Here is a 24,698-nt window from a genome sequence, read left to right on the forward strand (position 1 = left end):
TTGTAAACAAATGGGATACATGTTGCTTCTCTGTTTGTACATGGAGTAAAGGCATACCATTTGTGTAATCATAAATTTACGTAGGGTAATGTTGTTTGATTCATTCTGTTATTTTTTTCCTTTCCCCCACCCCTCTCACCCCTGTTTTCCCTCTATATAGTCCTTCCTTCCTCCATTCTTGCCCACCTCCCTAACCCTAACTCTAACCCTAACACTAACCCCTCCCTCCCCCCATTATGTGTCATCATCCACTTATTAGCAATATCATTTGTCATTTGGTTTCTTGAGATTGGCTTATCTCACTTAGCATGATATTCTCCAATTTCATCCATTTGCCTGCAAATGCCATAATTTTATCATTCTTTATGGCTGAGTAATATTCCATTTTATATATGTACCACGTTTCTTTATCCATTCATCAATTGAAGGACATCTAGGTTGGTTCCACAGTCTGGCTATTGTGAATTGAGCAGCTATGAACATTGATGTGGCTGTATTTCTGTAGTATGCTGATTCTAAGTCCTTTGGGTATAGGCCAAGGAGTGGGATAGCTGGGTCAAATGGTGGTTCCATTCCAAGTTTTCTAAGGAATCTCCACACTGCTTTCCAGAGTGGCTGCACTAATTTGCAGCCCCACCAGCAATGTATGAGTGTACCTTTCTCCTCACATCCTCGCCAACACCTATTGTTGCTTGTATTCTTGATAATCACCATTCTAATTGGGGTGAGGTGGAATCTTAGTGTAGTTTTGATTTGCATTTCTCTTATTACTAGAGATGTTGAACATTTTTCCATATGTTTGTTGATTGCTTGTAGATCTTCTTCTGTGAAGTATCTATTCATTTCCTTAGCCCATTTGTCAATTGGATTATTTGTATTCTTGGTGTAGAGTTTTTTGAGTTCTTTATAGATTCTGGAGATTAGTGCTGTCTGAAGTATGATTTGCAAAGATTTTCTCCCACTCTGTAGGCTCTTTCTTCGCATTGCTGATAGTTTCCTTTGCTGAGAGAAAGCTTTTTAGTTTGAATCTATCCCAGTTATTGATTCTTGCTTTTATTTCTTGTGCTATGGGAGTCCTGTTGAGGAAGTCTGGTCCTAAGCCAACATGTTGAAGATCTGGACCTACTTTTTCTTCTATAATCTGCAGGGTCTCTGGTCTGTTTCTGAGGTCCTTAATCCATTTTGAGTTTAGTTTCATGCATGGTGAGAGATATGGGTTTAGTTTCATTCTGATGCATATGGATTTCCAATTCTCCCAGCACCATTTGTTGAAGAGGCTATCTTTTCTCCATTGCATATTTTTGGCCCCTTTGTCTAGTATGAGAAAATTGTATTTATTTGGGTTTGTGTCCGTGTCCTCTATTCAGTACCATTGATCTACCTTTCTATTTTGGTACCAATACCATTCCGTTTTTGTTACTATTGCTTTGTAGTAGAGTTGAAGATCTGGTATTGCGATACCCCCTGTTTCATTCTTCCTGCTAAGGATTGAATTTTGCTTCATTTTGAAGGATAGTTTTATTGGATCTAAACTCTTGAGTCTTTCAGCATATCATCCCACTACCTCTGGCTTCCATGGTTTCTAGAGAGAAGTCAGTTGTTAATCTTATTGAGGACCCTTTCATGGATAGAGTTTGTTGAACCTCTTGGATGTGTAGATTAATGTTTTTCATCAAATTTGGGAAGTTTTGGGCCATTATTACTATTATTATTTTTATTAATTTTAGTATTGGGACTGAACTAGGGGTGCTTTACCATTGAGCTATATCCCCCAAACCTTTTTATCTATTTATTTATTAATATTTTTTAAGATGTTGATAGACCTTTATTTTATTCACTTATTTATATGTGGTGCTGAGAATTGAACTCAGTGCCTCACACGTGCTAGGCGAGCGCTCTCGCACTGAGCCACAACCCCAGCCCTTTTTATTTTTTATTTTGAGATAGGGCCTCAGTTGCTTAGGGCCATACTAAGTTGCTGAGTCTGGTCTTGAACTTGCGATCCTCCTGCCTCAGGCGCCTGAGGTTTGTGCTACCATTCTCCACAGGCCATTATTTCTTTGAATAATTTTCCAACCTTTTCTTTTCCTTTTCTCCTTCTCGGGTTCTCAGTATTTGCATGTTGGTGAACTTCATGTTGTCCCATGGGTTTTGAGGCTCTGCTCATTTTTCTTCTGTTCTTTCTGTTACTTGGCCTATATAATCTCAGTTGATCTGCCTTCAAGTGTGCTGGTGCTTCTTCCATTTCCTGTTTAGTCCCTACAGTGAATTTTTAATTTCAGATACTATACTTTTCAATTTCAGAAATTTTGTTTGGTTCTTTTTTTCCCCCTATGTTGAGGTTCTTTATATGGTGAGACATTATTCTCCTACTTTGTTTTTGTTCTTTAGACATGGTTTCCTTTAGTTATATTTAATAGTTGATTTAAAAACTTTGGGCATGGTGGGCAGCTCTGGAAACTCGATTCTCCTAGACTCCATGGCTGCTTGTTATTCTTGATTGTACTATTGGTTTGTTTATTGACTTTCTGGGACCAATTCTGAGAAGTCTGTATTCTTTGTCATGTAAGGCCACTTAAGTTTGCATGTTAGTGTGTATTTTCAATGCTCCAGCGTATAGTTTAAAACTCTACCTTAACCTTAATTTCCTGCTTGCTCTAAGCCTCACGATCTGTAAAACTTGATAGATTGAAGCCTTCTGAGGACTTTTCTGAGCACAGGACAGACAGCCCTTGCACTTGACTTTCTAGATTTCTGGAAACATTTTCATTCCCTAGTATTTTTTATTTAATTTTTTTTTTAGTTGTCAATGGATCTTTTATTTTATTTACTTATACGTGGTGCTGAGCATCAAACCCAGGGCCTCACACATGCCAGGTGAGCGCTGTACCCCGGAGCCACAACTCCAGCCCCCTCCTAGTATCTTTTTACAATTTTTTAGTCAGCTTCTTATTAGCCCCAGTTGGTATCACACCCTAAGGCAACAGTGATATTAAATAGTTGCCAATGATTTTTTTTGGACAAATGTTTTGGGATGGGAGCTGTTTGTATAGGGTGAGGTCTGAATCAGATCAAATAAAGACAAACCCTGAAGATGGTGCTTTTCCTGAGCTCCCAGATAGGTCTCTGGGGATGATGCTTTTTGGGAGCTCCAAATCCATTCTATCCTTTCTAGTGGCTTCTAGCTTGGTGGTTTCACAGCTGTTACTGCAAGGGTGCTGCTTTTTAAGGCTACTGCAGGGCTGGCCAGAGGGGTCTGGGAATAGGCAAATTACAGTTCCACATTGCTCATCGTTTTTAATGAGATTCAGCCACTTTTCTTGAATAAATACTCCTTGTATTTTGGTAAGGGTTTGGTTTATTTCCGGAGTTCTGAAAAAGAATTGTTGATTTTTGAAATGTTGAAATTTTTTTTTCTGTAATTTGGTGCTTGGCAATGAACCCAGGCCCTCATGCAAGCTAGGCAAGTGCTCTGCCAATGAGCTACAGCCCCAGCCTAGTTGACAGTTTTTGCCAGTGTCCTCTTTGCTTTCACGGAGGAGCTGATTCTCAGAGGTCTTCATGAACCATTCTGGAAGTGCTTCAAGCCATCTGTCCCCTTTCCTGTCCTCCTGGATCACTCTGCTTCAGCTGCACTGGCCTCACTGTTTCTTCAGGAAACTGGGTTCTGTCATGTGACTCTTGTATTGCTTTTACCTCTACCTGAAGATTTCCCCCCCTGGTGTTTGGCTTGCATCCTCCCCTCCATCACCTTTGTTCAGATGTCACCTTGTCAGTGAGTGAAGTTTCCCCTGACCATTGGACTTATTTTCTTGGACCATCTTATTTACAATTAAAACCTTGCTAACCCCATGCATTCCTAGGCTTTCTTTTTGATTTATTTTTCTCTTTAATACTTATCATCCTCTTATCTGTTAAATAACTTACTTCCATTTCTTGAATTTTTACTACCTGCTTTCCCAAGTATAAGACAAGCTTTTTCTCTGTCTTGTGTTGATCTCTGTATCCTCATCACCTAGAACAGTGCTTGGCTTAAAGTTTATATTCCATAAATATTTGTTAATCGAATAACTAAATAAATATTCAGGGTGATAAAAATGTCACTTGAGAAAAAAAAAGATTATAAGCAATCCAACCAGCAGAAACTATTGGCTACTTACATGTCTGATTTTTAGTTTTATTTATTCTAATGTACCTACTATTGTATAATAGTTCTAATGCTCAGTGTTCGTATTGAGGTCTTGTCTCACCCTCCACGAGGACTTATCTCAGGCTTGATGGAGTGGGGGTGTAGCTCATTGACAGGTTATTTAATTGACTACTAGCATAATTTTAGGTTAATTGGCTACTGTTTTGTCATGCTGTTTGCCAAAGATTACTCTTCATTTTATGCTGCATCCAGTCTGTTATTTTTTTGAAAAGTCAGTGTGTGTTGCCTTCCTTCCTTATTTTTTTAAAAAATATTTTTAGTTGTAGATGGGCACAATACCTTTATTTTATTTATTTATTTTTATGTGGTGCTGAGGTTTGAACCCAGTGTCTCACAAATGCTAGGCAAGCACTCTACCACTGAGCCACAATCCCAGCCCCATCCTTCGTTCTTTTGATTGAACCAAGGACCTTGTACTTGCTAGTCACATGCTCTACCAAGAATTTAGTGTTTTCATCTTTTTGTTATCTCCCAAAGACTAAAACTCAGATGGTGTGGTTGGATGATGATGTTTTAGTATTTCTGTTTTGGCACCGATATGCAATCAATTTTTCCAGCAAAGACTCATTTAACATTTTATTCATTACACTGTTAATAGATAAAACCAGAATGCATATAGCCAGGCACAGTGGTGCATGCTTGTAATTCCAACTACTTGGAAGACTGAGGTGGAGGATCGGAAAATTTGAGGCCAGCCTCAGCTACTTAGCAAGATCAGTGTCAAAAAATATTTGTAGGTCTGTGGTATGTATCTGGGGATGTGGTTTATTGGTAGAGTGCCCCTGGATTCAATCTCTAGTACTGGGGAAAAAAAAATGTTTATAATATCATCCCTTTACTCTCTAAAAACGTTATTACTATTTTTTTTTTTTTTTTTTTTTTTGAGAGAAGAAACTATATAAAAACTTTCCTCCTAAGTTCACTGAGAAGGATCTTCCCTTGGCTCTTATTTCTTCCTTTATTTCATATATTTATCTGTGTATGTGCCTTATTTCTTGTCTACAGGTGTAAGCCATAGGAAAAGGAACCATGTCTTTCTCTCTCTCTCTCTCTTTTCTTTTTGGGTACCGGGGATTGAACTCAGGGACTCGATCACTGAGCTACATCCCCAGCCCTATTTTGTATTTTATTTAGTCAGGTTCTCACCGAGTTGCTTAGTACCTTGCTTTTGCTGAGGCTGCCTTTGACTTGTGATCCTCTTGCCTCAGTCTCCTGAGCTGCTGGGATTATAGTCATACACCACTGTGCCCAGCAAGAATTGATGGACTTTTTTTTTTTTTTTTTTTTTTTTTTTTAATGGTGCTGGGAATCGCACCCAGGGCCTTGTACATGTGAGGCATGCTGTCTACCACCTGAGCTATATCCCCAGCCTTTTCTCATCTTTATATCACTTGTAAAACCTGAAAAATTGAATTGCTACTTGTGTTATTTATGTAAATGTTCTTTTTATATCCATAGAGTGCAAAGAAATGTCAGGTGGTATTTTCTAAAAAAATGAATCATATAGAGTAGTTTCTAAGTACTTGATTGAGTGGCATGGGTGCTAAATTTTATGGACTTTTGGAGATGACATCCCTGTAGACTGGGAAGTTGGACAAGACTGCAGAGAAGGCAGGATTCAGGCTCTCTGAAAGAGATGTAGCTGTTCTGTGACTGGAATGGGAAGTCCAGAGAGAGGGAAGAGCTTTTGCAGTTGTGAGACTACATGCAGAGCATATTTGAGACCAGCGAATGGGTCAGGCATGCTCAGGCAAAGGGTGTGAGTGTGTGTGTGACTGAGGGCAGAAAGGTCAGGTTGTGCTTCTAAGCCTTCTACTTGCATGTCACCTTTAGACAAAGCCTTTTGCTCCTACTTTTTTCTTTTTTGTGTACTAGGAATTGAAACCAGTGGTGCTGTGCCACTGAACTTCATCCCTAGCCCTTTTTATTTTTTGAGGGTCTCACTGAGTTGCCCAGGCCAGTCTGAACTTGTGATCATCCAGCCTCAGCCTTCTGAACCGCTGGGATTACAGGTGTGTGCCACCACACCTGGTTGCAGTTCCTTTTTTTAATGTCAGGTTCAATGATGTGGACTTTGTTTAGTAAGCAAGTTTTTGAGTAGATGACAAAATAAAAGAGGCATTTTAGGGCTTTGGGGAGATTTATAAATATTTCAAATAAAAGAAACCAGAAACAGGTAGATCAGCTATTTGTTTTACTAGTTGGGATATAAATCCTGACTTAAGATCAGTGGAGTGAGAATTGTGCAGCAAGAGATATGCCAGGAAAATTGACAAGGTTTCATGTTTAGGTAGAAGCAGAAAAAAGTGAAAAATATTTAAGCTTTGGTACTAAACTGAAGATAACATGCAGGATATTTGGAGTGGCCAGTTATTTTCTGAGACATGTCTAAGTGCTGCTGGAAGGAGAACAACCCACAGCCATTTTAAAATTTTTATTTATTTTTTTGGTACCAGGGATTGAACCCAAGGACACTACCACTGAACCACATTCCCAGGCCTTTTTATTTTTTGTTTTAGGTTGCTTATAACCTCACTCAGTTTCTGAGGCCTCCTGCCTCAGCCTCCTGCCTCAGCCTCCCCAACTGCTGGAATTATAGGCATGCACTACTGAGCCCAGCCCCATTTCTGTAAAGGTGATCTGAGTGCAGAAAAAGAAGAGTGTGTTCAAAGGATTGTGGACTTCAGAAGAGGTGGAGGGTCAGGGAGGGTCAAGAGCTTCTGGGAGAGCTGGGGAAGGTGATGACTAAGCCATGTGTCACAGGATGGGTAGAAACTCACCAAAAGGAAACATGGAAGTCAATTTGACTTTTATGATGTTCTTTCATTTCTTTATATATCTTCTTCCCTCATCTTATTTGGTGTTTAATGGCATTTTTCTTCTTTTCACAAGGATCTACCGCTACCAATCTCATGACTATGCCTTCAGTAGTGTAGAAAAATTACTCCATGCTGTAGGAGGGGATGACTTCCTTGGGTTGCTTAACCGAACGCTTCATGAAACCTTGCAGAAAGCAGGCTTCTCTGAGAAATTCCTCAATGAAATGATTGCTCCTGTCATGAGGGTCAATTACGGTCAAAGCACAGACATCAATGCCTTTGTGGGTAAGCCAGGCCTTGAAAAAGTGATGCATGTTTATTCATAAAAGGACTTAGTGATATTAGAATGGCACCTAACTTTAGGCCATGGGTTGGAGAAGGCTACTTTTCTCAAAATCTCAGACATTGCCGGGCCTGGTGGTGCGTACCTGTAATACCAGCAGCTCTGGAGGCCGAGACAAGGAGACTCGTGAGTTGAAAGCCAGCTTCAGCAACTTAGCTAGATCCTGAGCAACTTGGCAAGACCCTGTCTCAAAATAAAATTCTAAAAGGCTGGGGATGTGGCTCAGTGGTTAAGTGCCCCTGAATTCAATTCCTGGTACCAAAATGGAAAGAAAAAAATAAAAAAAACCCAAAACTTAAGACATCATTAGTGAAATTATGCATTTGTAGGTGTGCATTTTTAGGGGGAGAGGGTTCTTGGCTTCCAATAGTTAACTGGTTCTCAACTGAGTGAGATTTTGCCATTTGGCAGTGTCATAAGACATTTTGAACAGAACACTTAATTGGAAAGGGAGAGTGGTTATAGAGCTTCATTCAAAGTCAGAATGAAAACACATTTCTTTTCCTCCTACCAACAGGGGCAGTGTCACTGACTGCTGCTGATTCTGGCCTTTGGGCAATAGAAGGTGGTAATAAACTTGTTTGCTCAAGGCTTCTTCAGGCTTCCAAGAGCAATCTTATATCTGGCTCAGTAATGTATATAGAGAAAACAGGGACCAAGCAGACAGGTGAGTTTGAATTTTTTTTTCTAATTATCCCTGCAGAAAATGATTGTGCAGGGAGAAAAACTTCTGCTTTTGTATCTCTCTTTGTTTCAAAAAGATGGAATTTTAAGTTCTGTTATGCCATGTAGAAATATTCCCAAATGTGCTCAGATACAATGGCATGACTCTTTGGATTTGAAAAGCAATCTCATCAAGAGTAAAAATGCTATATTTTGTATTTATTGACATTCTGAATAGGAAATCATCTGCAATGTAATAAAATTGCAAGGGACTGTTAGTTATCTTAAGGGCTAAAACTCCTTTAACTTTTTGGAATTAAAGAGAAACTATTAAGTTCTAGAATTATTTTTAGAGGGTATTAAATACAGTATGTTAGAAATACTAAATAAATGTGTGCTACCTCATTCCTTCTAGGAAATCCCACAAAGATGTATGAAGTGGTTTACCAAACTGGATCTGAGACACGCTCAGACTTCTACGACATCGTCTTTGTGGCCACTCCATTGAATCAAAAAATGTCCAATATAACTTTCCTCAACTTTGATCCTCCAATTGAGGAATTCCATCAATATTACCAACATATAGTGACAACCTTGGTTAAGGGAGAATTGAATTCAACTATATTTAGCTCTCGAGCCAAAGATCAGTTTGGCCTCTCTACGGTTTTAACCACCGATAGTTCAGATATGTTTATTAACAACATTGGGATTGTGTCCTCTGTAAGAGAAAAGGACAGTCCTCAACCATCAACAGATGGAACATATGTTTGGAAGACTTTTTCTCCAGAAATACTTACTAAACGGCAAATTTTAAAGCTCTTTTTGTCCTATGATTATGCTGTGAAGAAGTCCTGGCTTGCATATCCTCACTATAAGCCCCCGGAGAAATGCCCCTCAATCATCCTCCACGATCGGCTGTATTACCTCAATGGTATAGAGTTTGCAGCCAGTGCCATGGAAATGAGTGCCATTGCAGCCCATAATGCTGCACTCCTTGCCTATCACCGCTGGAATGGGCACACAGACATGATTGACCAAGATGGCCTCTATGAGAAACTTAAAACGGAGCTATGAAATAATATTCTCTTTTTTCCTCTAACTGGTTCCCAATGAGTATCACAGGCAAAAAACAAAACAAAACAAAAATCTGAGCAGAAATGATTTTGAATGAGATATTTTGCCATTTTCATTGTTTAACAAAGTAATCCTGTTGGGTCCTAAGAAAATACAAGGTTCCATGGATAACTCTCGCCCTTATGCCATTTCCAAAATTTCTTTCACTATCCATTAGCAGCATTTCCCAAGCTCATCTGATCAATAAGAATCACCTGGAGTTCATTAAACGTGGATTCTCAAGCTTCTCTCTTTGAGATTCTAACTCAGTAGGTTCAGGTGTAGGACCTTGGAGTTTGATCACAATCTAAATTGTTTTAAGATGAGCACTTGAGGAAGAACTATCTTAGCTGGGTACTTGTTCATTTGAGCTTCACAGCTGAATTAATTCCTTAGATAAAACTACTCTGGAAGTAGATATGTAAGTCTGGCTCTTAGTAATTTATATGCCTTTTTGATGTAAAAAAATATACCCATGCCTAAAGCCTTGACTTTTGATTATGTTTTTGATTTTATTAGGGGTAAAATTCAGAAGTCATAGAGTGTAATCTTAAGATTACATGGGCTATTGAATAAAGAAATTGGCATGCTAGGCAAGCACTCTGCTACTGAACCACAACCTTAGCCCTGGCATTCTAATACTAAGTCCTCACTTGAGGAGCTTTTTAAAATTATTGATACACCCTCACAATCGGAGATTAGGATTTAATGGATTGAGGATACTACCAGGGCATTATCAAATTTCTAATGTACAACTAGAGAATAGATGGGGGGATTAAAATGTCTATAAAGGGGTTTAAAAAGTGCCTTAAAAGTCTTAAGGAACTCAAAACATCAGAGCAGATCTACTGCAAGGAATTTCTCAATGAGAACACAGAATTAATTTTGATAGTAAGAAACACAGACTAACAGCAGAGGCAACTTCCATAACCCTGAGCAGTTGGCATTAGAGTGGAATATTCAGAATGCTACTAAGCTTAATCAAGTTCAGAATAGTTTTGAAATGTTAAATGCATCAGTTCCTGTAGCACGTAAAGTGAGAAGTTGGTTGCTGAAATCTCATAAGCAATGGCTCTCAACTTTCGTTGCACATTAGAATCAACTGTAAGGCTAAAAGCTTCCTGTGTGGAGCCAAACTTGAGAACCACCAGTTCTACATCTACTGTACAGAGATCGTGAATGAGTGTCATAGTCACTGGTAGAAGAGAACCGGTAAAAAGCTTATGCATTAACAATAACTGAAACCAGGTTAATGTGCCAGATTATGGCAGTAGCTACTTTAGCAAAATGGTATAAGAAAATGCTGATTCTTAGCATTGTTTCTTCCCTGCTGCATCTGTGAATATTAATACCTGAAAAAACTGCCAAGATATATTTGATATAGAGGCAGGAATTAAATTCATGGTTTGTCAAAGGTTTATATTTTTTCTAATTTTATTCTTAAGTATGTTAAGAGGCATTTATGTTCTTTTGTGGTTTTAAATGAAGACTATTTGTAGAGAATGCAACACTGTTATATGATTCAGTAGTCCCCCCCTATCTGAGGGGAATTATGTTGGAATACTTCTAGTGGATTCCTGAAACTGTGGACATTATATATGACAGTGTATGATCCCCATATATACTATCTTTTCCTATATATCTATACATAGTTTAATTTATAAATTAGGCACAGTAAGATTAACAATAACCATAAAACAATAATATAACAAATGTTATTTTAAACTTTTTTCTGCCATTTTCCACTTAGTACGTTCAGACTGTGGTTGATGAAGGGTAAATTAAACCATGGAAGATGAAACCATAGGTAAGGGAGGACTACTGTAAATATTGGTAAATACTAATGAAATGATTTAATTTTTATCATTTGTAGACTTGTTTTACAATGGGTTATATTTTTTCTTGTAAGAATACCTGTTTGAAATGTGGTTTTATATCAAACCTACTGATTAAAATTTCCAAAAGGGCATCTGAAATTGCTTCCTCAAAACCAAAATAGGTTCTAAGCAGGAGTATTAGGTAGTTTCAGTACTAAAAATAATAGTTTTTATTAGAAGAAAAACTACTATTAAAGCCTGCTACTCCAGGCCTATTAGATAGTTTTAACGTAACTACAGCATTAAAATAATAATTTTATTAAAAGAAAAATACTGTCAGGTTTTGCTAACTCTAGGAGACCACTTTTTTTTTTTTTCAGAAGAGACTGGGAGAAATGATGTAGGGGCAGAATGATGTCAACTCTACTTCAGTGGTTCTCCAACTGAATTGACTATGCATCAGAATTATCTGGAATGCTCATGAAAACACTGCTGGGCCCCACTCTTAGAATTTTTTACTCACCAGGTTTGTAGTGGGATACAAAAACTTACCCTATTAAGTTCCAAGGTGATGCTATTGTCTTAGGAATCACACTTGGAGAAATGGTTCTAGGATTTAGCTTTGTGTGGTTGCAAAAATTACCATCGGTGAAAACAGAAATGCTGAAAAATGTATTGGACTTCATGTCAACTCACTTTATTGTGATTTAGTTTGACCCCTTTAGCTGTTCTTTTGTTGTATAGTTTCTATAAGTAGGAAATATGTCTACACCCTTCATTGTGTCAAGAAAACTTAGATATTCCCTTATGTATACATCATTCTCCACAGTTTTAACTGGTTTGCAGGCTTTTTTTAGATCATAAAAATAGGCCTTAAACATTTGCTTGGAATGTTTAAGGTTAGGCTTAATAATACAACCATCTGTAATAACTCTCTCATTAGAGCTTGTGAGCCATAAATAAAATTTCATGAACTAGATGAATATATTGTGGATAGCATTCTCACTGCTCTTCTCTACTCTAAGGACCACAATGCACTGGGATGTTCTCTGAAATTCTATTTCTACTCTTCAAAATTTCTCCACTTAACACTTATGTTTAAAATAAACGACTACATTATTACTTCCTGAGTTTTACTTCTGTCGCACTAAGAACACAGAAGTACAAGATGAGCAGTCCTCCCTTGCAATACTACAAAATTAAACTTTTTGGCACACCCACACCAGACCTCATGTGACTAGCTGTGGTCAAAATGCAGAAACACTGGCTTTGGGTCTATCCCATGACTTATTATTGTTTGTACAAATACTCTGAAATCTGAAACACTTCTAGTCCCAAGCATTTGGATAAGGGATAGATAGTCTGTACTTGGAAAAGCCACGAGTAGACTGTACTTACCAGTTAATGTTTTACAATAACCCCACTCATGCATTTGGGTTTGCAATTTCTTTATCTCTGCTCAGCACTGAAACATGAAGGAAAATCCTTGTAATGTTTCATATTCAATAAGATTCTTCCATTTTAGTGCATAAAATTCTGAAATCAGTCTTAACCATGAAGATTCATGTTAGAAGAGCTAACATTCTATATCTATATTCAAAACATCTGAGACAGCTTTTTGTTATTAAAAAGTTTATTTAACAAAAAGTTTAATATGAAAATGTACATGACCCGATTTTTATGTCATAAACAGGCCCTCTGGAAACGGGACACAGATTTCTGTGCTGAATGGTCATTATTTATACTCGTTCCAAGGCTTCTAACATGATGATACTATTTCCTCGTATTACCTGGGAAAGAGAAAAGTAGATTTGAAAAGAAAATTCATTTAGTAGACTTATTAGTGATTATAAAGAATTTCTACCAAATCATTAATGGATTTTCCATATTATATATCAGTTTGTGAAACTTTTTTCAAGTCATAGGGAGATGAAATAAATCTTTTAATCATGACATGAAACTACTAAGTCCTTCCTTTAAAGGAGGTACATTTCTAGATTGATAGCTACTAATTATTTTTTTGAGATTCCAAGTCTCCACTGATTCACTTCACCTTGAAAACTACAGGACTCAAAACATGCCCATTCCTATCCTTAATGGATCTAAAAATCAATGGGAAAAAACAGGCAAAAAAAAGTACATATGTATGTAAAATAAGGAGGGAATTTGAAATTTCAGGTGGGCCTACCTAGGAAAGTGGGTAGAACTTTGACAAGATAAATTCTCAACAGAACTAAGGTGAAGATGGAGTATAAGAGGATAAGGAAAAAATCTAATCTGAATGTCATAAAGTCATGGAGGAAGGTGGAAAACAAGATAGTTGGTATCCAACCTTGAAAAGGCCTCAAATGCCAAACCAACAATTTGCCAGTTAAAATGAAACTTAACATTTAGAGGAAAGGCAGTTACTATCCTGGTAATAACATATGTAAATCTGAATGAGGGTGCTTAGAGGCAGGAAGAGAAATTATAAAGAAAGGGTTTTAGGAGCACAGTCCCTGACTTAGTAAACGTCCTATAAATGAAGATAAGCAGGGATATTTATGAGAACACAGGTGAAATGGCTGTTAAGTGAATTCAAGTGAAACTGAAAGGCTAAGGGACTGGAAACAAGAAGTCTCTGATGGACCTATAGATCACAAAGATCTGCAGATCACAGACCAGACAAGTAGAACTGAACAATGAAAGGGTAGGAGGGGGATGTTAAGAAATGTAATTATCAAAGGCATTTTGAGTAAGATTCAAAGTGCAGCTATGCTTATAGACCTCTACTACAGGTAAAAATAGCTATAAACTTGCTTTTTTCTCCCCTCATTGAGGTAGCTTTGTTATACATACAGTATGACTTACTGTCTCTTCCACTGAAATGTAAATTCTAGGAGAACAGACACTTTGCTGCACTACCTGTAACAGGACTAAAAACATGTGAAATAAACAAATGAGCTCTATCTGATAGTGGATGGGTGCACAACAGGTGAGAGTACCTCAGAGCCTGGGAATTAACAGCAACTTGTATGGTGAAAGATGACAAAGAATTAAAGAGCAGATTTACAAGAGAGCAATGCCCTAAAAATGATAATGGGGACTGAAAGAATCTGGAGACTCTTCTTATAAGTTAGGGATAGAAATGTAGAGAGCTAAACAGTATGTTGACCTAGTTGTTTTAAATTCATGACTTTTTAAATGGTGCTGGGACTAGAACTTGGGGCCTCAAGCATGCTAGGTTAATTGCTCTAGCACTGAGCATAGCCTTCCGCCCCCTTGGTTCAACAGATGATGAAAAAATATCTCATTGATCACAGCATGAAAAACAACTAGCCTTCTTTCCTAGCTTCCTCATAAATTTGTCATGTCTGAAACTTCCCTAGAAGTACAAGGTGGTAAAGAGCTTATTTCAGATAACTAAGATTTTCTGACCTGAGAACCTCATCACATTGTTTTTAGGAAATAAGCTAGTTGTTGAACACCTTTGCCTTGTAGTGTTCTTCCTCTTTTGCCATTGTGTTTAAGACCCAATTCTACGCCACCAGATCCAGAATTCAATATCTTCCTTTTGCTGTTTGGCGATGCTAAGTGCTGCTCTGGCGTGCAGCCTCTTGAAAGGGCACAGCTGTCTAATAAGATGATCCTACAACAGCACAATTCTATAATTTTATATATATAGAATTGTGTACACAAACACACACACTGAACCACCAAAACATACAGAATTTTTACTATATTCTTAGGGGGGACCTGGGCCAAGTTCATCCTACCTTAAGATAAGACAGGTGATGCCACCAACAGCTCTGGGGGAGTGTGTTTCAGAAGAGGATAGTTAACTTATTAGGTAATTATCTATCTCCCCCTCAGAACACACACACACCACACACACACACACACCCCCTAAGAAAACAAACAATGGGTCACTGACTTGGAGAAGGTAATAATAAAGATAGTTAAACTATCTCCTTTGTTAAGAACTTCTGAGGAAAAAAAAATTTTTAACCCGTTTCCCATCTTCCTACTTCAGAAAAGTCAGAAGTTCACTCTTGTTCTTGCACTTTCTTTAAAATGTCTGTTTATTAAACATAATTGTTGCATTACCATTACTGCATGTTTAAAGTGATGACTCAGCTGAATTTCTGTCTACTGATCATAAACTTTTTTCGTCATAGAACAAATATCTGAAGTGAAAGAACGGATTGCCTAACACAACAAGTACATACTCACTATTTAAATTACTTGAGATAGCATTGCTTTAACCAATTTCTCTGTAAAGAAAATAAAGTCCAGCAAGATTCAGGGGAAAATTGACAGAAAGACCCATGAACCACGCTTAATAAACCCTCATATGAAAAAAATCTAATGAGCACATGATTATTAAAACAAACCTTCTCAAATTAGAATCAAAATTTAGATGCCAAAGATGTTTCTGATTAATTTTTAGCATATTTGTTGAGATGAAAAAAACAATCTACCCTCTATCAGAATGAAGATTTCCTAACTTCTAAGAAGGGCTGGAGGAAAGCTTGGAGGATCTTTATTTTTAAATTTTTGTGGCACCAGGGTGCTCTATCACCAAGCTACAATCCCAGTCCTTTTTGACAGTCTTGCTAAATTGCCCAGGCTAGTCTCCAACTTATTAGCCTGCCTCACACTTCAGAGTCACCAGGATGTAAACAAGTGTGCACTACTGTGACAGTTTTTGTGGGTATTTAGACACTTGTTTTTTCTAAGAACCTGGTTGTTGATGACTCTGTTACCCAGAGGTTCTAATACTGTCTGGGGGAAGAGAGGCTAGGCTACAATAGTTGTTGCTCTAGAAATATTAGGAGTCAAATTGGTAGGAAAACAGGCTTTATTAAAGTCAGCTTTGAAGGAAGATAGAAACTTTATGATTCCATATATTCTTTGAAATTCTTGAAAATAAGCAGAACTTTTAAGGAGAGGAGGCAGTTGAGACCAAAAGGCAGGAAATGTACATATGCAGTATTTAGCCTGTGCTAGACAGGACTGGGCGGTGGGAGGGGGCTATGGGAATTATAGCCCTTCAGATTTCACTCTCAGCAGAAGGAAGTTCCTAATTTTGGGGTGGTGATGGTGGAGGCAAATTCAGTATATTTCAATTCCACCACAGTTTTATTCAACATAAGCTCTAGAGGTATGTGCCTGAAAGGCAGAAGGTCAATTTGCTGAAAACTTTGGGGTGTTGTGCAGTATTCAGACCCTAAACTGGTTTTCAGTCAAGACTACTGATTTACTTTTCAAAATGCAGTAATGGAAATGCATCTGAGATAAGTACTAACACAAACCTTGAAAGCAATGATTAAAAACAAAAAACAGCCAGGAGTGGTGGTACATGCCTGTAATCCCAGCTATGCAGGAGGCCACAAATTTGAGGCCAGTTTGGTCAAACTGGCAAGGTCCTATCTCAAAAAAAAAATTATAAAAGTGGGGATGTAGCTCAGTGTTAGGGCACTTGTCTAGTCTAGTATGCTTAAGACTCTGGATTCAATCCCCTATACCACAAAAAACAAAGTAAAATACAGGCAAATCTGTCAAAACTTGGTCTATCCTTGTTCCCCTAATGCTCAAATTTTAAGAGAAAAAACAAACATTATAGAGCTGCTGAGCTGGGGATATCGCTCAGTGGATGTGAAAACCTGGGTCCAATCCCCAGCACAACAGAGAAGTAGGGGGAGGGGGAAAAATACCGAACAAGGCTAACAATTAAGAACCTTTACTATTTCTTGGAGGCTGGGTTTTTGTTTTGTTTTGGGGTACTGGGAATTGAACCCAGAGATGCTCTACCACTGAATTACATCCACAGCCTTTTTTTATTTTGAGAAAGGGTCTGGCTAAGTTGCTGGCTTTGAACTTGTGATCCTCTTCCCTCAGCCTCCTGAGCCACTGGGATTACAGGTGTGCACCACTGCACATTTTTAAGACAGGATTTTGCTAAGTTGCTGACACTGGCCTCTAACTTGTGATCTTTCTGCCTTAGTCTTCGGAGTCCAAGGGATTACATGTGCATGCACCTGTGCTGGGTTTCTTGGAAATCTTTATGTGCACCTTTTTCAAGAAATTTAGGCTTTAGACCTGAAACTATGCAACTCCTAGAAGAAAACAGGGTCAACATTCTAGCATACAGGCACAGGCAACAACTTTCTCAAAAGGACCCCTAAAGTTCAAGAAATAATGCCAAGAGTTGGTAAACAGGATGGCATCAAGTTAAAAACATCTGCACAGCAAAGGAAACAATAATGTGAAGAGAGAATCTACACAATGAGAAAAATCTTTGCTAGCTACTATTCAAAGGATTAGTATCTAAAATATATAAAGAACTCAAAAGACTTAACATCAAAAAACCCCTCAATTAATAAATGGACAAATGAATTAAAGATACTCCTCAAAGAAGAAATACAAATGGCCAATAAATATATGAAAAAATGTTCAACATCAGCAATTAGGGAAATGCAAATCAAAACTACAGAGTTCATCTCACAATAGTCAGAATGGCAGTCTTCAGGAATACAAACAATAATAAATGCTGAGGATGTAGATAAAAAGGAACACTTTTACATCTTTGGTGGGAATATAAATTAGTACAACCACTATGTACCATTCCATAGTACAATCACTATGGAAATCAGTATGGAGGTTTCTCAAAAGACTAGACGTGGAACCACCATATGACCCAGTTATACTGCTATTCAGTATTTACCCAAGGAATTAAGTCATCACAGAAATACGTGCATACCCATGTTTATAGCAGCACAATTCATAATAGCCAAACTATAGAACCAACCTAGGTTTCCAACAACAGATGAGTGGATAAAGAAAATGTGGTATATATACATAATGGAGTTTTACTCAGCCATAAAGAAAAATGAAACCATATCATTTGCAGGAAAATGGATGGAACCTGAGACCATTATATTAAGTGAAGTAAGCCAAACTCTGAAAGTCAAGGGTTGTGTATTTTCTCTTATACATGGAAGTCAGAAAGGAAAAGGAAAAGAAAAGTGATAGGGGTAAAAAATCTCATGAAAATCAAAAGTTCGGCAGAGGAAAGGGACCAGGGGACTTAAGGGGGAAGTGCTGGGGAGTGATACTGGTCAAATTATATTGTTAAACTGTGTGCATGTGCAAATATGTAACAAATCCCATCATTATATAAAACCATAATGTACCAATAAAAACAAAACAGACAAAAACCAAAATCAAACCTGAGCTTGCTATTTATTAGGAACAATGACCTATGCCAAATAAAGAGGGATTCAAGTCTGGGTCTTGTTGACACAACATCAAAACCTTCTTTAGTAGCCACCCAACTACGGCCTAATGAATATTGAAATGTTTGCCCCGTAAGTGTTTAATATCTACACACACACACACATTTTCCCCCCTTGCTTTATCCCATGTGAATGGTTGTCTTGATTATCCTTCACAACTTTTGCCTTGACTACTTTTAATTTTGGGTATGATAAATCAGAAATTCAAGTTAACTACGTACACAAGTGTTGGGGGCTATGCCATGCGGACTATGCCAAGATGGCACCTGGCAACCAGCCAGAAGTTATTTTGATCACATTGGTGGTGAGGAAGTTGGTTAACATAAACACACCCAGGTGCTTTATCATTGGCCGTATTCAAATAAGTCCATGCACACAATGCGTGCACATGGGTTCCCCTGTGCTCCTGCTCGTGCTTTGACCTTTACTGTGATTGGATAGCTAGCTCCTCGCCTGATCTTCGCTTAGCTCATGTTGGCCCTACCCTCCACCTCCTGGAGGGAATATAAGCCGGCTCTACTGAAGCGCCGTGGTTCCCCGGTTCCCGAGTCATCGATAAACCGCTATAAATTCAAGAGTCTCCAAATTGACTCCGCTGGACGGTGTCACACAAGTAAAATAAAAAGTGTCATGTGTGACTAGCAGATATGCAAAATATGGGTATTTGTTAGAAATGCAAAGTCTCAAGGTCTACCCCGCAGCTACTGAATCAGACTCTGTATTTTAACAAGCTGCCTTGGGGATTCATATACATGTTCAAGTATTACTCAATTACTCTAATGAAGAACTGATTATGGGTCTCTCTTATAAAGTTCAAAAATGATTTTTAACAGCCATAGGACCTTACAAGATTCTGTATACTTGAAACTACCTTCAGGTAATGGCAACATTATCACAGTTAGTGACTGCTGCATGATGAACAAAAAAGGAAATGGAATGTCTAACCTTGAGTGTTATTTGACTTTTATGGGGTTAACGACTCCAACTCCAATTTAATCCAAAATTTGCTACAAGGGAATATAATACATATTCCAAAGCAAAAATGAAATCTCTAACAGAAGTCTTATCTTTACTTACCACCATTCCAATATTGTTCTGTTGCCCACTAGTTGCCATCTCCACACATTCGTCTATCACAAGATTCATAAAGGGGTCAAATCCCCGCAATATTCCTTGGACATGTCTGCCACCATTTAATTTCACTATAAAAAGGGAAAAAGCTTTAATAAAATCATCCATTAACAGCTGTGCATTACAAACCAGGTAAGAGAAGACACAGGTTGAGATGTTTGACCCACTATCATTACTATATGCCAAGCACTGGGCTAAACAATTTATATTTACTTCCATATTTTAATTTGAAAGAACCCTTGATAGTAGTATTATCTTTACTTTATCCAAGCGTACTGCTGATGTTGTATATTAATAGGGTTCAAGGTTACAGTTTGTTTGGTAGAGTTGAGATTCAATCAAACTGAAAATTGTTTACCTATAAAGTCCAATGCTTTTAATTCCCATGTACTTCAAGTACAGTATGGGTCAGGTTTTTATTTAGGTCGAACAACTGTTTTTCCCACATATTACCAAGAAACAGAGTAAGTGCTCCTTGTCTAAGTCCTTTGTAGTTTGTTTAAAAAGGAAAAAAAGGTTGATGAATTTTTAAATATTCCCGTTAATTCTGTCAAGGTGAGGGAGGGTTTATATGAAATTATTCAAAATCTTAAATGCTGTTAGAAATAAGGTAAATAAAGTTGTCTGGTTAGCATTTTGGTAAACCTGCTTAGTTAATGGATATGAATTAGAGATTCTGTGTGCTTAAATTTTTATCAAGTGGTTCCAAACACTGCACACTAAAGACACATGTAAAAAGCAACTGAATGATTGTAAAAGTCAAGACAAAGCAACAAACTTACATGATAACTTCTTGTCCATAAATCTGAAAAAGCAAAGGGGTAAAAATTACAAAACTGTTTTAAAAATTTTAAGCAAAAACAAGCACAAAAGTAGGTACAGTTCAAATAATTTGCTAAAATTTATACAATTGGGATAAGAAGTTTAAAACAGTAAAAATCTTGTATTGTTGTAAAGGATGAGGGATCAATAGGCTACTTAAATTAGACATTATATAAAATAAAGAAATTTGGGGCAGAGCAAGACCATAAAAACAGAATATGTGTAGACTATATTAACTTACATTAAATTGAATTTTAATGTGAATTCCGAAAGCATTACTGTTGTTCAATACTATGCTGTTGCTTCACTGACCCAATTTTCAATGATTGGATTTTATAATTATAACAGAAAAACAAAATTCTGATTATGTTCTGGTTATTTCCAAAACAGTAATCAAACTATATCCAATTCAATAGGTATTTGATTTTATACCTGATTATAAGTAGTATTGTTTTATTTAACCTATTAAGTCCCAAGATTTCAATTTTGCAGATGTAGCAATGAAATTGACAGAGGTGCATTAAAATAGTTCAGGACTCATAATCTAGAGCTTATGTGTATTATTATATTAATTAATATCATATTACAATTATATTTTTATCACAATATAATTATGTCCTTTTTTTGGAGGGGAGGTGGTGGGGTCACCTGGGATTGAACTCAGGGGCACTCAGCCACTAAGCCACATCCCCAGTCCAATTTTGTATTTTATTTAGAGACAGAGTCTCACTGAGTTGCTTAGTGCTTTGCTTTTGCTGAGGCTGGTTTTGAACTCTTGATCCTCCTGTCTCAGTCTCCCAAGCCACTGAGATTACAGGTACTGCAGCATGGCGCCCAGCTTATATTTAAATTTTTATACGTATTTCACATCTGGGACTCTGTGACAAAAGAAGTTAATATTAAAACATTAAGCTTAAGTGTCAAGGGCAGTTCTCAACGCACAAATATATGTTAATAAAACAAATGTACTCTTGAAATTTCAGACAATTTGAATTAAACAAGAAAAATCCCATCTCAATAGGATAGCATGTGAACATTAAGCCATGCAGCCAAATCAATTTCTTCCTCTCCAAGTTACAGGCCAGAAAATATGAAATTTTGTTAAATTTTTTTGGGGTGTGGTACTGGGGACTGAATCCAGGGTTGCCCTACCACTGAGTTACATACCCCCAGCCCTTTTTATTTTGGTTTTAACTTTTAATTTTTTTTTCTTTAATGGTACTGGGGATTGAGCCCAGAGCCTTGTACATGCTAGACAAGTACCCTGCTAACCCCAGCCTCTGTCCCATTCAATTTTAATGTATAGGATATCATGGAAGAATTAAAAGATAATAAGACATAGGGCCTGATTGAAGGCAGGACTAAATATATTTACAAATAAAAGTGCATTAAGTATGATGAATAAAATCATACATTTTAGTAGTACATATGATAAACAGCATATTGTAGCAAGAGCTTATTTGATTCTTATGACAAAATATATTGTTTTACCACCATTTTATAGATGGGGAACTGAGGCTCAGAAAGTTTAAGAAAATTGCCCAAAGTCACCCAGCAAGTGAGAAAATCTGAGAAACACAAATGGTTCAGTTTGACAGAAGTAAAGGACACTCAAATATCAGCAGTTGTTAGGATTTGATGCTTGGATTTTGAGAAGGATGGACTCAAATGCTGAGATATGAAATCTGAACTTTATTTTACAGACAGTGGTTGTTAAAACCTCAATCATTGTCAAGAATTATCCTGGTAGCAAATTTTAAGAGGTGGGAGGGTCAGTTAGTCAGGCCAAGACATTTCATCTTCAGCACTACTGACATTTGGGGCCAGATACTTCTGGTTGTTGAGGTCATCCAATATTTTGTGAGATGTTTAGCAGTATCCCCAGCCTTCACTCACTAGATGCTGGTAGCACCAAACTCCTTAGCCCCCATTTAAGAATCACTGAATTATGCTAAGCAAGGAGAAGAAGATGAAGATAGAAAAAAGTATCCGTGGGAAACTAAAGAAAGAAGAAATTTAGTCATTTGCCGGAAGATCTGATTTCACAATTCATGACATCTAAGGATAAAAACTAGCTCCATTCAAAACCAGTTTCATTCTCTGAAATTCCCAAATATTTGTTAAGAATCAGAATGGAAATCTAAAATTACATTTTAGCAAAGGGACCGTGAGAACAGTCCCTTTGCTAAAAGACAATCATCATTTTACCAGTCCCTGAAGAACCCAGATTCTTACAAGACTTCATTCATCAGCTCACCAACAAAATGACTTTTAAGTAAACACTGTCACAATAACCTCTATTTTTCTTAACATTGGAACTTATGGTTTAATAAATTTTCTCCTTTTTTGTTGTACTGGGGATTGCACCTGGGGCCTCACATATTATTAGGTAAGTGCTCTACTGCCAATCTCATCCCCATATAGTAATTCTTTAACAAATTCAATTAAAATACACATGGATTTGCACACAGTAGTTGCTTTGATATAAAAATGTGCATTTAAATACAAACTCTTCCTTATGTCTTTTTTTTTAGGACTACAACAGGCCATACAAGGGGCAGATTACATGGCTGTGAAATCCAATTAATACATGTAGATAAAGAACTACCTGGTATAAAGTATTACTTGATTATAAAGACGACAATACGACACATGTTAAGTTTAGGCAAGAAGTATTTGAGGAGGCTAGACCTTTAAACCGGGAACTACTGAAATTAAAGATATTTATGGTGACTCTACTAGGTGGAGAACAAAACTCCAAAGAACTAGTCTTTGCTTAAGGAAATTAATGTTCTCACACAAATTTTAGCACCAGAACAAGATATCACACCACATCGAGTTTAACTTAATTACGAAGGGCAAGAATAAACACATGTATCGATACATCACATGGTACCCTATTAATATGTAGGATTTCTATGCATCAGTTAAAATGAATTTAAATTTTAAAAAGGGGCAAGAAAAAGGAATGGAATTTCTCAGTAAAAGTTCAAAGAAACAGCCATGCATTCTTTTGTCTTTTTGAATCTTTACATGCTATCAAACACTTCCATTCCTAGTAGAAGGACCCCTCCAGTCACCTTATTCGGACCATGATGCTATTCAAGACATTCAACAAAAGATTGCATTCGAGGTCTTCTATTAAGGAGGTCTCGGGGGAGAGCTGGAGCCGGGAACTTGGGACTGCGCCCAAATGGAGGCGCTGGTGCTGCTTTTGGTAACCATGCCCACCGAGCCGAAACGCGGCGATTGCCCCGGCTTCCGAACTCTTCCGAGCCGGACCCTCGTCTGGATCCAGGGGGCCTCAGGGCGGAGTAAGAAATGAGCCGAAAGGGCCCAAGCCGTTCGGCGTACACACGCCTGTCACACTGACGGGAAACAGAGAAGACCTAGGGGACCCGGGGCACGCACAGAAGCGGCCCTTTACGCGCGGCTCACACATACTCACTTTTTCAGCTCGGGAGGGTGAGCTTTGCTCATGCTGTCTACTCCGCAGGCTCAGAGATGCTTTGAAATGGAATTGGCGGCCTCCTCCACGCTACCGCGGTAGAATCGGCGTCTTACGTCTGACGTCACCAGCCCCGATAGCCAACCGCTTGTCGGTAATTTTTACATCTCAGCTCGCGATACTTAAAGGAAGTCGGAGCAGGTCGGTCAGTCGCCAGCTTCCGGTTGCGTCGTCAGCGATTGGCCTTGACGGAGAGGTGGGGCCTTGGTTCCATTTCCGTTTTGTAAACTTGAGGTAAGTCAGTCAGGTGTTTGGTTCTCGGTAACGTCGGCCACTCTTATGTTTGTGGATCGCGTTTCTTTTCTTTATATATGCTGAATGGAAATGAGCTCTGGAGGAGTGGGCGTCTAGTATTTCTTTGGCACAAATTCCTACGTGTTCCTAGGCTTCCCTTAACGCCCAAATGAATGATCTAGAAGTAAGGCTACTGGGCCTCCCCAGGAATTTGAACCTAGAGCTTTGGAATGAATTCCCGATAGATGGCCCAGTAATTCTTTTTAGCTCTGCCTCCAGAACTCCATTCAACGTACCTCGGCCCCAGTGTATAAAACGTGAGGTGCAGCACAGATAGTCTGTAAGGAGGTACTGACTTTCCGCATCAAGTGTAAAGTGCAAAAAGTGGATTCCCGTTTTGTTACCCAAAATAGTAAAACCCACGGATTAAAGTTAAATGCATTCTTAATGTTCAGTATTGGCCTTGTCCAAATCTCAACTATAGGAAAGACAAGAGTACATCATATATTTTGTGTATCATGGTACTCAGAAATCCTAGACACTGAGTCATAGCTGTGTAGCTTTTTCCCATCACGTACTGTTTAGTTGAAACTAGAAACCTATTTTTTTTTTTTTTTAAAGTCTTAGTTTCTTTTTTTTCCTTAATGGACTTCAAGTCATGTCCTAGCCTTCCCTCAGTGAACTGGTCCTACATCTGAACACAATTCCCACTCTTCTGTACACCTTAAAAATTTTATTTCACACATAACAAAGAGAAACAT

General features: G+C 37.9%; 2 protein-coding genes across 3 annotated transcripts in view; one reads left to right on the forward strand and one right to left on the reverse strand.

The window, feature by feature from the left end:
- PCYOX1 (prenylcysteine oxidase 1) overlaps window positions 1-11,944 on the forward strand; it is a 24,453-nt gene extending 12,509 nt beyond the window's left edge. The window contains exons 4-6 of the mRNA XM_079110855.1: window positions 7,103-7,314; window positions 7,890-8,039; window positions 8,451-11,944. Of these exons, the coding sequence (XP_078966981.1) occupies window positions 7,103-7,314; window positions 7,890-8,039; window positions 8,451-9,109 (1,021 nt within the window). The 3' untranslated portion in view covers window positions 9,110-11,944. The remainder of the gene's footprint in view (window positions 1-7,102; window positions 7,315-7,889; window positions 8,040-8,450) is intronic.
- Window positions 9,211-23,801, reverse strand: SNRPG (small nuclear ribonucleoprotein polypeptide G). Of its 2 annotated transcripts, XM_079110893.1 has the most exons (4): window positions 23,644-23,801; window positions 20,156-20,178; window positions 19,320-19,444; window positions 9,211-12,755 (listed from the first exon to the last, which is right to left on the reverse strand). In XM_079110893.1, exons 1-4 carry the CDS (start codon window positions 23,673-23,675, stop codon window positions 12,705-12,707), a joined length of 231 nt encoding a protein of 76 aa, XP_078967019.1. In that variant the 5' UTR covers window positions 23,676-23,801; the 3' UTR covers window positions 9,211-12,704. The 2 variants fall into 2 exon arrangements, with proteins under 2 accessions (XP_078967019.1, XP_078967020.1); XM_079110894.1 differs by lacking the exon at window positions 20,156-20,178 and having other exon boundaries at window positions 23,644-23,662.
- Between the last annotated feature and the right edge of the window lie 897 nt (window positions 23,802-24,698).

This window comes from Sciurus vulgaris (genome assembly GCF_902686455.1).
Source record: "Sciurus vulgaris genome assembly, chromosome: 14".
NCBI lineage: Eukaryota > Metazoa > Chordata > Mammalia > Rodentia > Sciuridae > Sciurus > Sciurus vulgaris.

Excerpts from the sequence above, each read along its gene's own strand:
- SNRPG (XM_079110893.1), bottom strand. The coding sequence starts at position 23,675 with ATGAGCAAAGCTCACCCTCCCGAGCTGAAAAA. Across the intron at positions 20,179-23,643 it reads CACCCTCCCGAGCTGAAAAA|ATTTATGGACAAGAAGTTAT; the intron begins GTGAGTATGTGT and ends TTGCTTTTTCAG. Across the intron at positions 12,756-19,319 it reads AGAACAATATTGGAATGGTG|GTAATACGAGGAAATAGTAT; the intron begins GTAAGTAAAGAT and ends TCTCTTTCCCAG.